Below are 14,905 nucleotides of genomic sequence, written 5' to 3' on the forward strand. Positions count from 1 at the left end.
TTTTTTTTTTAGAGTGCAGCTAAGCCAATCACGCAAATAAAAAACGATCGCGGTGCATTCCCTGTGCTTCATTGGTGTAGCCCGCGATAGCGAATGCACAAATGCGATGGGCGTTTTTCTGCGTTCGTTTGTCCCGCATCCAGCGCGAGCGCCATGTACCTTCAAAAAGCGCCTCAACGTTTTGGGCTCTGTCAAAGCACGACGGAAGGCATGGAGCGCGTGCTGAAGGCCGGGCGTTCGATAAAACGCGCCTGCCGTTGACACTTTCTTTGAGACTATATCATCCACCATAGCATTATATCACTTAACTCAATACCTTCATGAAATTAAAACCCATCACCAAATATGTAGAATAATTTGATTAGATTTCCAAGGAGCGTTTTACCCATTAATGTTACCCATTAATTCTAGAAATTTTAAGGAAACATAACTGTCTTTTGTCATTTTCCACTTTATGTTGTTGAAAAAATGTATTATTTTAATATCATACATCATATGGTCTCTGTAACGCAACATTCCTAGTTCTTTATGAATATAGTTTTGCAGATGTGTTTCTTCACTTCGGTAACCTACCTTTTAGGGGGCTGTCCTTTTTTGGATCAATTCTATTTTTAATTGTAGATATATTTGGCACAGTGCCCATGGACTGTTATTCCATATTGGAGTGTGGAATTGCCTAGTGAATTGCATGTCGTTCTTAGTATGGGTCGAGGGACCAGATCTTGTACGTGACACATCTGCGCCATTAATATCCTTAATTTTTTACAAATATGTTCTACATAAATATTCAATTTAATATGTTTGTCTGAATGAATCCCTAGGTATTTGATATTATCAGCGTATTTAAGCAGAACGCATTAGTAATTTTCCGAATTCTGCTCGTCCATGTTTATTGGTAATTTGATTAGGATTTGTTTCCTCGAGTATTGTTGTACACAGTAGCTTCTTGGCTGTGCACAGAGACTCCTCGAAAATAGTGTCTTTCGAATTCTGACAGATGTCATGGTGAAGGGGAAGGTAATACGTTTGAATATTTTTTTTAACTACAACACTAATTGCTATGGGATACTTTATTTCATCGGTCCCACTCATTATTCCAGTGTTTCCATCGATGCTCTTGCTCAAGGAACCGCTGGTGGAAGTTCTCCTTTGAGCCAGCGAAGCAGGCCTGGTCTGCCTCTTTTCAAGTTGGCCAGAATGACCCGGACATCCGTAAGACCTTCTTCTACGCTTCCTTCGTCGCAGTTAAGACTGGGAAGCTTGGCGATGTACTGCATAAGATCAACGTTAAACGCCTAAGCAACATTATACGTTTAAGTATCGCTAAATAAATCAGATAAGACAATCAGTAAAATTCTAATATGGTGGCGAAGGAACACCTTACTGAAAAAGAAAAATTACGGCATGTCGGAGTATAGTATCTGCTTCGATGTAGGAAGTATATAGTAACCATAGAGAATGTGGAGGCACAAGACAAACACAAACATGATGATAATAATTCCCGGAGTAGGGAAACAATGTTGCGTCCACACGCACTTGTAAAAGAGTTTTTTCCACCTCTTAAATGCGACTTTTTTCGCACATAAACTAGTAAGAAAATCATAAAAATAAGGCAGTTTTGTTGTGTGGACACGTTTTGCTACCGCATATGAGGATTTTCTGAACCTTCAAAACAGACATGTCACACACCTGACTGTTTTTTTTTAAACACTTTTTCGTGGGTAAAAGTGATTACGTTCGTCTGCTGAAATCATAATGAATGCAAATAGACGTTTCACCAATTCAGAACAATAGATTTCTTGAAAGTACCGGTTAAATAAAAAAAGTTCGAATTTTTCCCATTCTCCGAATCACGCATATCTTACGAGAAAATAGCGGGCCAACCTTGGCGCGATTTAGACGGATATATAGGAGGAGTCCATTTACGTTCTATGTATGTGGGTGTATCATTTGACTCGTTGTCTCTATGCCTCCTCACTTATGTTTACATTCCGAGGTAAAAATATCACAGATGACTTTTCATTATGATAGTAGTAGGGGAAGACGTCACCGGCGTTCAATTATTTACTTTGCATGATTTGCGTCGCTACAAAGTAAAGTATTTCCAAGGAGGAGGTAACGTTCATAGGTACTATTCGCTGCCGAATTTAGATGTGAAAGCTAAGCAGACATTGAATTCTAATTTTCAAGATGTGTCCGCAAATTGCCGGATAGCTAGTGATTTAATTCAAGTATGCCAAGTCTCCCCAGTGCAACTTAACATCCGTTTCTCGAAAAAAATTAAAAGCCGCAATATATGAATAGACTTTTCATATTAACGAGCTGCTGAGATCACAAAAAGTATTTCAATCTGATTGTAGTAGTAGTTAGTGGTGAGGGTAGCGGAAAGCCGGAACATGTTGGCCACTCCTTTAGTGGGGGCGGGTTAGTTCCGGGGAAGGGAGGGGGATGAAAGGGGAGATGAGAAAAAGTTAAAGAAAGAAGAGAGGTGAAGAAAAGGAACAGATTGAAAAGAGAAGAGAGGAAATGGGATGAAAAGGGATCAAAAAGGAAGATGAAGAAAGAATTAAAAAAAAAAAAGAAGAACAATTGGTCAGCAGTTTTTGTGGCTCGGTTGTTGAAGTGTTGCCATCGCCCAGTGTATGTCAGACACCGGGGTTAGAGGCGGTCAAATAAACTGGTGTCCTCCAAGAACTTGAGAACTGCGGCGAATGTTCTCGAGACATTGCGTGCAGAACCTGGGGGAAAAAGAATGTCCTGTGTTGTAGCACTTGCTACGCCTGCTTGCCGCAGGCCGTCGAGAAGCGATTTTCTTTTGTCCGCTAGAGTAGGGCAGGTCCAGAGGAGATGGTCCTGGTCCTCGGGAACATCACAGGATGGACAGTTTGGGTTTATTGTTGGGTCCATACGGTGAAGGGCTTTCGCAGTAAAGGCACAACCAGTGCGAAGTCTGTGCAGTAGAGAAGCGGAGGCTCGGGACAGCTTTGGAGGCACGCGTGCGGGTGGCTTCCCGGTAGAGACGCGCGTGTCCGGATGTAGTTTCTCTATTTCTTTGTGAATAATAAGTCTGGCCTCATACATTTTTGGTATAACAAGTGTTGGTACATGAATGTGGTGAGCTGCATTAGCGAGACGATCGGCTGTCTCATTGCCCGAGATACCGACGTGTGATGGCAGCCATTGGTATGCTATATGCCATCCTTTGGACTCTAGGTTCCTTGTCATGTGTCCAATGTATCTGGCATATTGTGTCAATCTGATTGCTTTTAGTAACACACTGTTTTTTACTGAACTAATTCGACGGACACTGTTGCGAGCTGTACGGGTAGAGATCAATCGCAGTTCTTTGTTTCATTATTTTTTAAGTGATGCGTGGATTTCTTCGGCTTCATGCGAATTCGTTGTCTTTCCCCCAGCTGTCTCACCCCCAAATCTCAATCGGCATACGACACTTCAGTGTCGTGTAATTAATCCTAATTCACGGTGTGTTATAATTACTGCATAGTTATTTTCCAAGTTTACCACCGGCAGTTGATGTACACATCTGTTGCGTGATTTCTTTTCGTTTTAAGTTAGCCATCTGGGGGTAGTTCCGCTACTGAGCATCGAATTTTTGGATCCGTGCTTACCATATTGAGATCTTCCTCGCTGTAAATAACCTCGCTTGGGGAACAGATATCAATACCTAATATTTTCCTGCAACGAAGTACATCGAAATGTGGCAGTCAGTCTCGTTCTCTTTTTTAAGGTGTGCTAATAAATTGTAAAATGGTATAATTCGTTCACGCTTAAGCTGATATCGTGCGGGAGTGTCGACGCGCTTGCCGGTATTATTCAACCACCTTCATTTTCTCATCGAACACTTCGCTCTCTCTGGGGTTAGGGTTAATGTTGGGAGGGAGGCTTAATCACGTGACAAAAGATAGACGCACGTCCGGTCAATCGAGCGCATGGCTCACCCCGAGCTACTATGTCAGTGTTTAGTGGAGTTGCACACCTTTGTAGTTGGTTTCGAAATTATAAGTGCATTTTAGTGAGGCTAAAATTTGCCCCCCCCCCCCTCCTCAAATAAAAAAAGAAGAGTGATTTCTCCTTATGGGGTTTTTGTTCATCTCCTACTGTGTCTTCCCACGACAGCGTTTTTGTCCGAACATGGGTTTAAGCGTCATTGAGTTTTTAGGTGGTCACGTGTACCGCGTCACGGATATTCGCTATTCTCAACAGCGGGCCCGCAAACTACCTATCGCCCAATGGGAGTGACCCCTCCCCCTGCAATCGGGGAAAGACTGCGGCCAACAACATTGGTCTGTGGTGTGATTTTTTTCTTTCTCTCCTTCCCTTTCTTTTGTTCGACGAGCCCTCGAAGATCGCTAACAAATTCACAAAAAAAAAAAAAAAAAAAATTTCGCCGGCTTAATTACAGGGTAAGGCCGTGAGTACCAGCAAGTTTGGCACGCCTTGCAGAATCCGAATTAGAAAATTACCTACCTGAAATTCGGCACGCGAATGTCGTTTCACAAGAAGTTTTAAGTGAAGTATTTTTTTAAAGCTCAACTAGGGGTAGACAAAACATTAAGATGCAAAAACGGCGGCCGTGCGCTTTCTATGTTCTATATCAGCCTGTTCGTCGTCTGCTCACTAGTTTGCGAACTCGCTACCAGGTGTCTTGCCGAATGCCAAAAAAAATAAACAATGAGGAAACCATATTGGAGATTGGCAACGAGCAAGATAATTCTGGTAAGTAATAATTTAAATAAAATATACGATGGGTGGCCACCTGGGAGCAAGCTCGCAAACCAGCGTGCAGACGACGAACATCCAATGTAGGACTAGAAAATTCATGGCCACCGTTTTCGCATTATTTTAATACCTCACCACCTCCGAGGTAAGTTCTAAAAAAAATAGAGACGTACGATATTTTGCGATACGTTTGTTCGCGTGCCCAGTTCCAGGTACGTACTCCTAGAATTCAAATATTTCAAGGTATGCCAATTGTGCCGGTAAATTACGGCCTCACCCTGTACATGCGACTCTGTCGTGCGGATACACCATTATTTTGACCTATGCATATTGGCGTAGCTCCGGTATCGTGCTTAATCGATTTGTGTCAAGGATACCTGTATTGATTCACGAACACCGCCAAATTGGGTAAGTAGATTCTCAGAGAAAATACCAGCTTTTAGGCTTTTGCCTGCGTCATGGTTTAGGAATGTTTACATTGTGTTTAACAGATTCGTATGAATGGAAAGGTTGCATACCCCTTATTTCGCCGAACGGCTTCCGGCACACTCATGGCAACCCTGAATGCTGCCCTGCGGTAGGCGGTTGAAACCAGTGCCTCTGGAAGCTGTATCCAATCCGTTACATTCATGAAGTTCTCTCGAGCGAACCTATTGTAGGAAACGACAAATATTACACAATTTCTAAAATTAATAAATCTACTAAATGCAACGAAGCCCTCTTGCCTAACATATTTTACATGAAACGAAATATTAACCTCTGTTCACCTGAAACGAAACCAACTGCTTATAAGACCATCATAAGACCAATGCTAGAATATGCATGTATTGTAAAGGACCCTCATACAAAGATGTCAATCGATATGTTAGAGACTGTGCAAAAAAAAAACAAAAAAAACTTTGCGGTTTGTGTACAAGCTTTATGGTTTTATGTCATCCGTTTCAGATTTGTATCCAAGATCGGGATTGAGTGATTTAGCAACCCGGAGAAAAACAGAACGGCTGAAGTTTCTTTATAATATGATGCAAGGTAATTTGCGACTGCATCTCTGTGATTACATTTCGTTTAACGAAACAAGGACCACGAGAGGCAAACACCAATTAACACTTGTCGAACCATTGTGTCGAACCACATTGTTTAAGGCATCCTTTTTTCCTAGAACCACGTGTGAGTGGAATAAGCTTCCTGAAAGTGTTGTAAATTTGAGATCAATAGATACTCTTAGTGAAGCCCTACTCTCGCACTTTCTTGAGTTGTGGCTCTGTCTGTTTGTTTGTACTGCTTCCGCTTGTTCTTGAATATTGTTTTTGTACACCTCCTGCCTGGGCGTTCTACAGAATGCTGGCAGTATCACCAAATAAATAAATAAATAAATAAATTAATAAAAGTTTTTTAAGGACGATTTTTGTTAAGCAATATTCCCTTATGTTATTAAAAACATTTTTTGAAAGACTTGTGAGAAAAATGCACTTCGTATTATTTAACCTTCAAAATCTTAGGAGACGTTGAAAAATAAGCCTTTGTAATCATGCTTTTAAACGTCACTTTAAATTAGGCGAACGCAAGTGTTTTTGTGGTGTCTTGTTTTAGGCGCGGTGGCTTTCCGTTGGCTGTCCGCTCGGCCATGTAAATGAACAAAATTGTAATCAGTGTAGTTTTAAAGGCCGGCTTACAGATTTGGACTTGAGTGTGGCTGCTTACGTCGAGATAACACAGTGACGCCACCTATCGGATAGTTTTCGTCCACTTCCGGTAGAGTATGTACACCTATTTTTTACGCACCATTCATGAGCCGTAGGCGTAAAATAATTCTGAGTGTTTTAAGGGGCATATTTTTCGTGCATAGTACGTAAATTTGACCTTGCTAATACTGCCAGGTACGGATCCAAGGGGGGGGGGGGGGGGGGGGGCGACGGGGGCGGCCGCCCCCCCCAAACTAAGTCGACCCCCCCACTCCCCCCCCCCCCCCTTCTCGGAGGGCCATTCGACATGGGCAGACCCCCGACGCCCGTCCACCCGCCGTCCGCCCCCCAAATAATAACCGATTGCCGGCCTGCCAGGTGGTAGAAGGCTCGGTACTCAAGGACGAGGGTTCAAAATAGGTAGGTCGCACCCTAGCAGGCACACTTGGACTCTGGACTTGGAGTACCACTCCTTCGAATGGGAGAATAGAATCCTTACAAATTTTTCCGCCCCCCCCCCCCCCCCTCAACAGAGTTCTGGATCCGCCCCTGAATACTGCAGAACCTTCAGTCTAGTTTAGGACATATAGCAAGATCGAAAGTGGGCCAGTGCGGCGCCATAGATGGCGCCACTGTGTCATCTCGTCGTGAGCCTTCCCCATCAAGGCTAGATGATATTTATCAAGAGGCCTTGACCTAACCCTTTCATCAATAAGCAAAACGTTTAACCACCAGCAGCCCCTAGGGGTTGCAGAGCAGTCAGTTATTTAAGCGCCACTTTGTGCATCAGTCTTGCTTCTTTGTAGGTTTGCTGTCAGAATAACGCGGACTGCTTTCACGCACTAGCCGTTTAAGAATGCTTCCCTCTAACATTTGTAATTATGCTTTCTCGGCTGTCACGGCAGAGGAAGAAACGTCTCTGTGTAACAAGTTCCTCCTGGCTTTTTTTACGATTAAAGAAAAAAAAGAAAAAAAGAAATGCATTAATTATGGTACAGATGGTTGCTGCGTCAGTAGTAGTTTTGAAATTAAAACAAAAGTACTATAATACAGGTGTAAAAATAGTTTTATCTAAAAACAGCATAAATTTGACATTCCGAGGAAATCTGTTGTCACACTACGTAAATACAAAAATTTCCCTGCAGTTATACGATGCTCACATTTCAATGAGAGAGACATTGGTGCACTGGGCGATCACCTCCTGTGCAACTTTTTTATTTTCCGTTTCACGGATCCAGGATAAAATGGTCCCCTGTTCTTCGGGTGAGCCAAAACGTAGCAGCATGCCCATAACCACTTTTCCGGGAATGGAGGACCTATTCTTTACCCACCTGAAAATATGTTAAATACATCACAATCACGCAAAAAAGTTATACGAGCCCTAAACCCGTGCAAAATCGAATCATATTTAATCAAATTCTTTAATTCCATTCGTAAACATGGTAAGGAAATGAGGATAAAAGCTAGAAGCTCGAGGAGTCCTCAGTCCATGCATAGGGAAACGGTGAGCAAGCCGTTTTAGTGCGAAAGCATTAACTGTCTCATGGAGCGAGCTGACTGAAGCGTGAAAACGGCTCCTAGTTTCCGCCGCGACCCCAATAGAAGCGATTCGCCTTCGGTTCCGTTGGCTGGCGCGCGTCGCCGGGGCTCCCACTGGCCGCTGCGCCATGGTGTGATGACGTGAACGGGACATAGAAGAGAAGGAAGACAACATGGGCAGATGTGACGGCTCAGGCAAACTCGTGCAGTGCGGTTTTGGGGTTGGACACGGAAGGAACGAACACAGCTCAACGCCGCTGGCTCCAGCAGCCAAGTAATACGCGTTCCGGACAGACGTCTGAGGTCCTTGGGGGCACCAACCAGGCTTGGCGGGGAACCACCGCCGGCACCGAACATCGAGACCTCGCCATCCGGAAAACGCCTAGGGCATCCGAGGTTCCGACAACACCTGAAGTGCGGCGGCGAGTGAGCAGAACACCCCAGACTTGGCTTTGTGTATATATATTTTTCGTGGTTACAATAACGTTATTATTCCGATACTTTTCAAACAATATATTTTTCCTCACATCCACCGTGTCGAGATCCCGAGTCCATATTTCTTACCATCACACATGGCCTTCGAGACCCCGAAGCACGCGCGCGCTAGAACGCAGCAGACGACAAAGGGAGCGGACGAGCGGCTTGCATACTTTCGCATTCACAACTGATTCGCGCTCAGAAATACATATATAATAAAAAGAAATGTCTAGTGGAGTCAGAACAATATATAACAAAAAAAGTTCGCATTTTTTTTATTTTTGTTTTTAAAATGCCTGAATACGGCTACTTTTCGCAAAACATGTAAAGTAAATATTTGGTATGTGTCGAACCAACAGAGGACATATGGCACGCTCCAGCAAAAACAACAATCTGGATTAGTTTTGACCATCTGGAGATTATCCGACGTGCGATCGAAATCTCGATTACACAGCAGCTTATCCGCCATGCACCTTTGTCAAGACTCGAACCCGCCAACTGGGGATCTGTCGCGCTTTGCCTCGAAGCCACCGAAGCGGCTGGAAACATTGTGATGCTTCCTAAACATCTCACATGCATACCTTCGAAACAAATGCAGTCACAAGTCGGCCTCAAAATTGGAAAATGTTTCGGAATGTTTCATTTCGTTATACTCCTCATCGTGCCAACCTACAAGCAAGTTAAGTGGTCACTTGTGCAATTCGGTGCATTCGCCAGTGGTCGGTTTGCTACGTTGTTCCAGCTTGACTGGAACATTTAGCCTATGGGCTGCTGAGAGCTTCCATGTTGGACGGAAACTCTTTTCGCGCTACAACCAATATTTCCCAATGACGCGAGTTATATAGGTGGAAATACGAGCTCGATGCAACCCAAAGTAGCGCACTACGCTCGCAACATTACCTATCCCATCAGAGTGCCCGAGAATTTGGTATCCGCAAAAGAATTACACCACCCATAGGTCCCAAAACCTGTTTGAACGCCCTTGTGGCTGGGCTGTTTATAGTGTCCTGGTGTTTCTCATCGTAGCCACTTAACGCCTTATGGAATTTTACAGAGTGATTTAAAATATAAGCAACACGAAAGAAAATAGAAGCAATAGAAAATACGCTCCTCTGTAGTATGTGAAGAACACTAATCCTCCATACGTTAAAAAGAAAATGTCACCCTTTGCACTCTGGTAAACAAAGAAGACCAGCGAAGCTGTACTATGGTGGGACGACCTCAAGGACGACTTGTAGGACGACGCCTAGAGGGCGACGTCTTGAACCACGTCTTGACCGACCTCAGGGACGACTTCAAGAACGACCTCAAGGACGACTTCTAGGATGACCTCGGGGACGACGCCTAGAGGACGACGTCTAGGACGACCTCAGGGAGGACGCCTAGGACCTCAAGGACCGCGCCTATGACGACCTCAGTGACGACGTCTAGGACGACCTCAGGGTCGACGTTTAGGACGACTTCTAGTACGACCTCAAGGACGACGTCAAGGACGATTTCAAAGATGACTGCTAGGACGACCTCGAGGACGACTTCTCAGACGACGCCTAGTGTAATTCATCCTTTCCACTCTGGTGAAAACCGGATTGGAAAGGCTGGAAATGTTGCCGCCAACTATGAGCGACGACAGCAACTAGACGACCGGTAAGCCGGTAGTCTGGTTGCCGCCGTCGCTCTAAGATGGCGGCAGCTGACCAGAGTTTTCTGTCGACATTTATTTGGCGACGGACACGAAACTGGGGAACCTAGCCCTTAACAGCTCTACTGTATAAAAATGGAACTACAGAACTTACCGGTTGAATTCCTTGTAACCCTTCTGCCAAAGGGAGCTGCCTTCATTCCAAAGCAACCTCGAGGCATTCACACAGATGGGGTGGCCGATACCGCACAGGACGCCGACAGTGTTGATTTGAGCGTAACTGAACGTCGACAAGTAATAGTAGGACGAGAAAGTAAATTGTTAACTGTTGTCAGAGTCAGGTACAACGCGAAGCCCTCGACGGCGTCGCTCATTTGATTCAAACGCGTTTGTTTACAAGATTTTCCTTTCTTTTCTTTTTTACGGACTGTTTAATTTCTTCTACCTCCTTCTCCTTGATAGGGTTTCGCTCTAATAAGAATGTTTTAAAATTTAAACCATTTGACGGGGCACAGACTTCGAATATCGTCCACTCCCCAATGACACTATGTACTCGCCAAGACCGAATTTACCGAAACAATTTTTGTGCAGTGGGCCTATTCGGAGGGCTAGCCGTCTGCTTCTCGTGGACTTCAATGCTAGATGCCTTAAGCTCTACCCACTATTTTTTTAGAGTTCGGCGTTTTGACATCATCGCCGCCCCTGCGCAAGGAGCAGACGACCTTGCGCCCCGCTATGTGTCAACACCATGCCTGGAATATCCGAAGCCAGTAAACAGCCTGGTCTACCTCCTCGTGACGTCATCACACTTGAATGGCGCCAAGTCAGCCATTGGGTCCGAGCCCGATGGTGGGCGTCCTTCGACGCGTTGATTGGACACGAGGCGAAGCCGAACGCCGACGCAGCGCTCGTGCAGCTCACTCTGATGACGTCGGAACGCTAGGGAGCGGGCTTTGATCATTCTAGGCGACGTTGATTGAGTTGAATCTATCACGTGGACTAATATAATGATCATAGGAAAATATTGAACCAGGCTACTGCGGGCTTCAATCGTTGTACTGAAAGGCCTTGTCCACTATGATGCGAAATGTCAAGTTTAAACGTTGAAGGCCGCCACAAACAGCAATGGTCAACGGAGCTTCTATGGCGCTGACGTCATCGTAGATCGAAGTTACTCCTCTGCCTTAGGGCTGCAGGCCAGACATATCCGCGAAAATTACACTTGTAACTAGGACTGGGCATTTGATCGATTAACCTACCGATTAATCGAATAATGCTTTTATCGCGATTAATTTGTTTACTAGCTTAATCGGTTAAATTTTATCAACAAAATATACACATTTAACTCTTTCACCGCGCAGACGTGGACGAGTACACTTGTGCGATGTTAAACCTTTAGGTGGAATTATTGACCTAAAGTAAGCCGTAGGGGCGAGATTGGTAACTCCAAACTAGGGGAGAGGGTTGTACGTGTTCCGGCCTCGTCAAAGCCATGGGAGTGTCCGTTTAGCTCAGCAGAGACTGTTGGGAACAATCGAAGGAGTTCGATATTGCCTGAGAATGTCAACGAACCTCCTTGCCTCTGGGGCTGACGTAAGAATTTGCGAGTGGGGGAGTCCTTTGATCGTTCTCAACTATACATCAGAGTTGATTTAAAATCCGAAAACGTACATTGCGCCGTATATCACAATTCAGCAACGGCAAAAAAAAAAAAAAGTTCCTTTTAGAAACATATGCATGAGAATCAACAAAATCGATTAACCGAATAATTAATAGACTAAAAGGTGTTAATTAATCTGGTTAAAAGTTTTAATCGACGTCCAGCGCTACTTGTGACCGTTCTGACACTTTAGTATCATTATAACAGAAGCACCTCACTAGTTCGAATTCACACTCATCAGTGGATTGTTACTAGACTTGTACACATTTTCTGGAGGTTCAGCCTCAGTGAGGACATCTTAATAAAGACTTGTTCGCGTATGAACTGATAAAACTTCTACGTAACGGCAAAATAGCATACTGCAAAACCTAACGATAATGTCGACGTGCAGCCTGTTATCGGTGAAAATGCTTCTCTGAACATGTACGAGATTTCCCGTATTTCCCTTTCTGCCCTTCCTGCCAGGAACATTCATGAAGTTTAAGTGCAGTATGTAATAAACCAATAAAAAATAGTTACTTAAACTTGGGAGAATATACACCAGAAGTTACACGAAACAAAATCGATCTAATAATGTTTACAGATCTCGCATGACTCCATAAAACCAAAATCAAAGTGAAAGGAGTCCAAGAAATCTTGACTTATATTTTCGCAGCGAAGTGTAATGAGATCACATCCAATTCATACTCACGTAACGTCATTTGCCACGGGCGTGAAGTCCATTTTCTTTGCTACGTTATCCATAATAGACAAAAGTCGTTCCTGAAAAAGTGCCGCCATTTAATTGGTTGAAATGATGAAGTTACATTCATTTCAACACATTATTTTGATAAACAATTATCGAAGTTGCATGAAGTTGAAACAGATTAATGAAAAATAAATATTCCTATTCTGCATCTGCTTCTGATTTAAAATAACACTTCGCAGCTATCCCAATGTTGTCGCTAAAATAAAATAAAAAAAATATAATTGAAATATTCGCTGACAACTACCAGAAGATGAACAAACTTATCGGTCGAGACATAAAACCCGATACTAAAAAACGAAGGGGGACACACACTTGAGCTCGACAAGAACGTGGACTCCAAAGCGAAGATGTAAAATAAAAGGTCAGAATTGCTGCAGTTTTTAGGTTAAAATAGTTAATTCAATACTGTAGTTTGAGCGGATGCAAACAAGATGTGTGAAGTTTAAAAGTAATTCAGAGTCAGAGACTTGACTTCTACGAAACCGCGATATTCGTGTCATATGAATGTGTAGAGGTACCGGCGCGATGTATTACCGCAAAGAAATAGTATAGTGACTGTGTTCTAATTTTTTTATAGGTACTTTGAAGGGTATAGCTTAGGGAAAAAGGCGCGCGAAAAAAAAAGTTTACAGATCTTTAGAGAAGAATAAAATTAAGAGAAAATATATAGTACAGGAGTTTCCAATCGCGATATTTTGTTCCCGACTTGATCTGTGCAAGCGTTACGCCATTTCTTGGTTTGCATTTTACGAGACGTAGGCCAAAATAAAAATTCTCCCTTCCGAATCCGTCGCATTTCAGAAGGTACCGTTTCTAAGACGCTGTGACAATTATGTAAAAAAAGTAATATTGTTAACAAACTAAATTATCAGTTTTGATTTTGTTTGCGTAAAAGTATTTTTTTGCAAAGTAACTTTGAAAGAATCCTGTTGCTTTTTCCGTTATTTATAAATTTTTAGTATGCTCGATGTAACGTTGATTACAAAAAGTAACGAAACTTGACAACTTTTGGGAGGTTAATCTGAGGACATCTGGCAACAGTGCAACACTGCAACGTGTAGCGCTATTGTGAAAAGTTTTGGATGCTCCACTTCCGTTCCGGTAGAAAGCAAGAGCGTAATGAAATTGTGTTTGCTTACCATGATTGACTCCACCATGTCACTCCGCTTAAAGTAACTATTCAAGAAAAGCTCGAAAAGACTAGAATGATACGCATTCCAATGTTTCCAATTGTCAGATGCCCGTGCCCCATACTCCATCCGCCATAGCAAAGTCTCCAGGGTAGTCTTGTTTTGCCTACGAGTAAGAGTCCTGCATTTCAGAGCATTCTACAGAGGGCTGACGTATCTAATTGTTGTGGCGTGCTTACTCAAACAATTTCTCTGACTGGTCACACAGCATCCAAGCGGTCACCGTATCAATTTCCTGTGAAAGTACACAACACTTAACAAAAAACAAACATGCGACATAGCTGGATCACACAGCTTATTGAACTTCTGCATAGCAAATGTGGCACCCAATATTTGTATTTTTAACGTATACTGGAAGACTAGTGTACAATATTGCAGTGTCGTCAAACCTTTTTATTGCACAATTTTGTCTTCCCCATTGACGGTACACGTTAGCAAACCTGTGTCCTGCCCTACCAGTCGTAACTTGCGCTTATTGGGAATATATTGCGAATATAAGCTAGCCTTTGCTGCGTTTCGACAGCGTTCAACTCCCAGCCTAAAAATTCCCCTGTTAAGAACACAGTGAATTTCCTACTCTACTCCGTTCGACCTTACAATGGATAGTGTAGGACGCTACGAGCCATGAGAGCCAATCCACTGCCGTGCGAGCGTCCCGTGATTTTCTGGATCTGTGCAGCAGCGCGCGAGGCACGTGATCACGTGATGCGTTCAAAGCGCTGGATCGGCTTGGATGTGGCTCGGTGCGACAGCTGCGGTTTAACTTCCATTAAAACGTAGTGCGCTCCTTGGTTTGAATCTATCAATCGAAGCTTAACCCGCTCTATCAAACAAACGAGGAAAGGGAACCGGAGATACGAACTCAACTGCAATGTTAGAAACAAAAGGCACATTTCAAAACCACGTCAAGCAACATTGGCGGTCGCCAATGTTGCTTGACGTGGTTAAGTTTCTAGAACGGGTTTATACGGAGAATAGGGTGGTTAAACATGGGAAACCGACACTACAAGACCAACAGCAATAAAAAGAGGTCTTAGACAGGGTTGCCCATTGTCTCCCCTGCTATTTTTGATGTGCCTCAGTGAGATGGAAAAAAGATTAGAACAGTGCAACCTAGGTTTTGACCTGACTTTCATGGAAGAAGGACATAAAGTAAATGAAGTATTGCCGGGGATAATGTATGCAGACGACATTGTACTCGTATCAGAAAGTCGTATCAGAAAGTTCAGA

At 43.5% G+C, this 14,905-nt stretch overlaps 1 protein-coding gene across 1 annotated transcript; it reads right to left on the reverse strand.

Moving 5' to 3' along the window:
- Positions 1 to 1,068: 1,068 nt before the first annotated feature.
- Positions 1,069 to 13,912, reverse strand: LOC121838084. The gene is made up of 7 exons (XM_042294141.1): positions 13,855 to 13,912; positions 13,625 to 13,781; positions 12,429 to 12,499; positions 10,232 to 10,357; positions 7,583 to 7,753; positions 5,259 to 5,390; positions 1,069 to 1,271 (listed from the first exon to the last, which is right to left on the reverse strand). Exons 1-7 carry the CDS (start codon positions 13,884 to 13,886, stop codon positions 1,226 to 1,228), a joined length of 735 nt encoding a protein of 244 aa, XP_042150075.1. The 5' UTR covers positions 13,887 to 13,912; the 3' UTR covers positions 1,069 to 1,225.
- Positions 13,913 to 14,905: the final 993 nt, after the last annotated feature.

The sequence above is a fragment of the Ixodes scapularis genome, unplaced genomic scaffold (assembly GCF_016920785.2).
Source record: "Ixodes scapularis isolate PalLabHiFi unplaced genomic scaffold, ASM1692078v2 PGA_scaffold5__190_contigs__length_132052651, whole genome shotgun sequence".
Classification (NCBI taxonomy): Eukaryota; Metazoa; Arthropoda; class Arachnida; order Ixodida; family Ixodidae; genus Ixodes; species Ixodes scapularis.

Bases quoted from the DNA above. Each gene is read 5' to 3' on its own strand.
- LOC121838084 (XM_042294141.1), bottom strand. From the start codon at position 13,886: ATGCTGTGTGACCAGTCAGAGAAATTGTTTGA. The intron at 7,754-10,231 runs GTAAGTTCTGTA...ACATATTTTCAG, and splicing joins GGTTACAAGGAATTCAACCG to GTGGGTAAAGAATAGGTCCT. The intron at 5,391-7,582 runs GTGAGCATCGTA...TTCCTACAATAG, and splicing joins AATGTCTCTCTCATTGAAAT to GTTCGCTCGAGAGAACTTCA.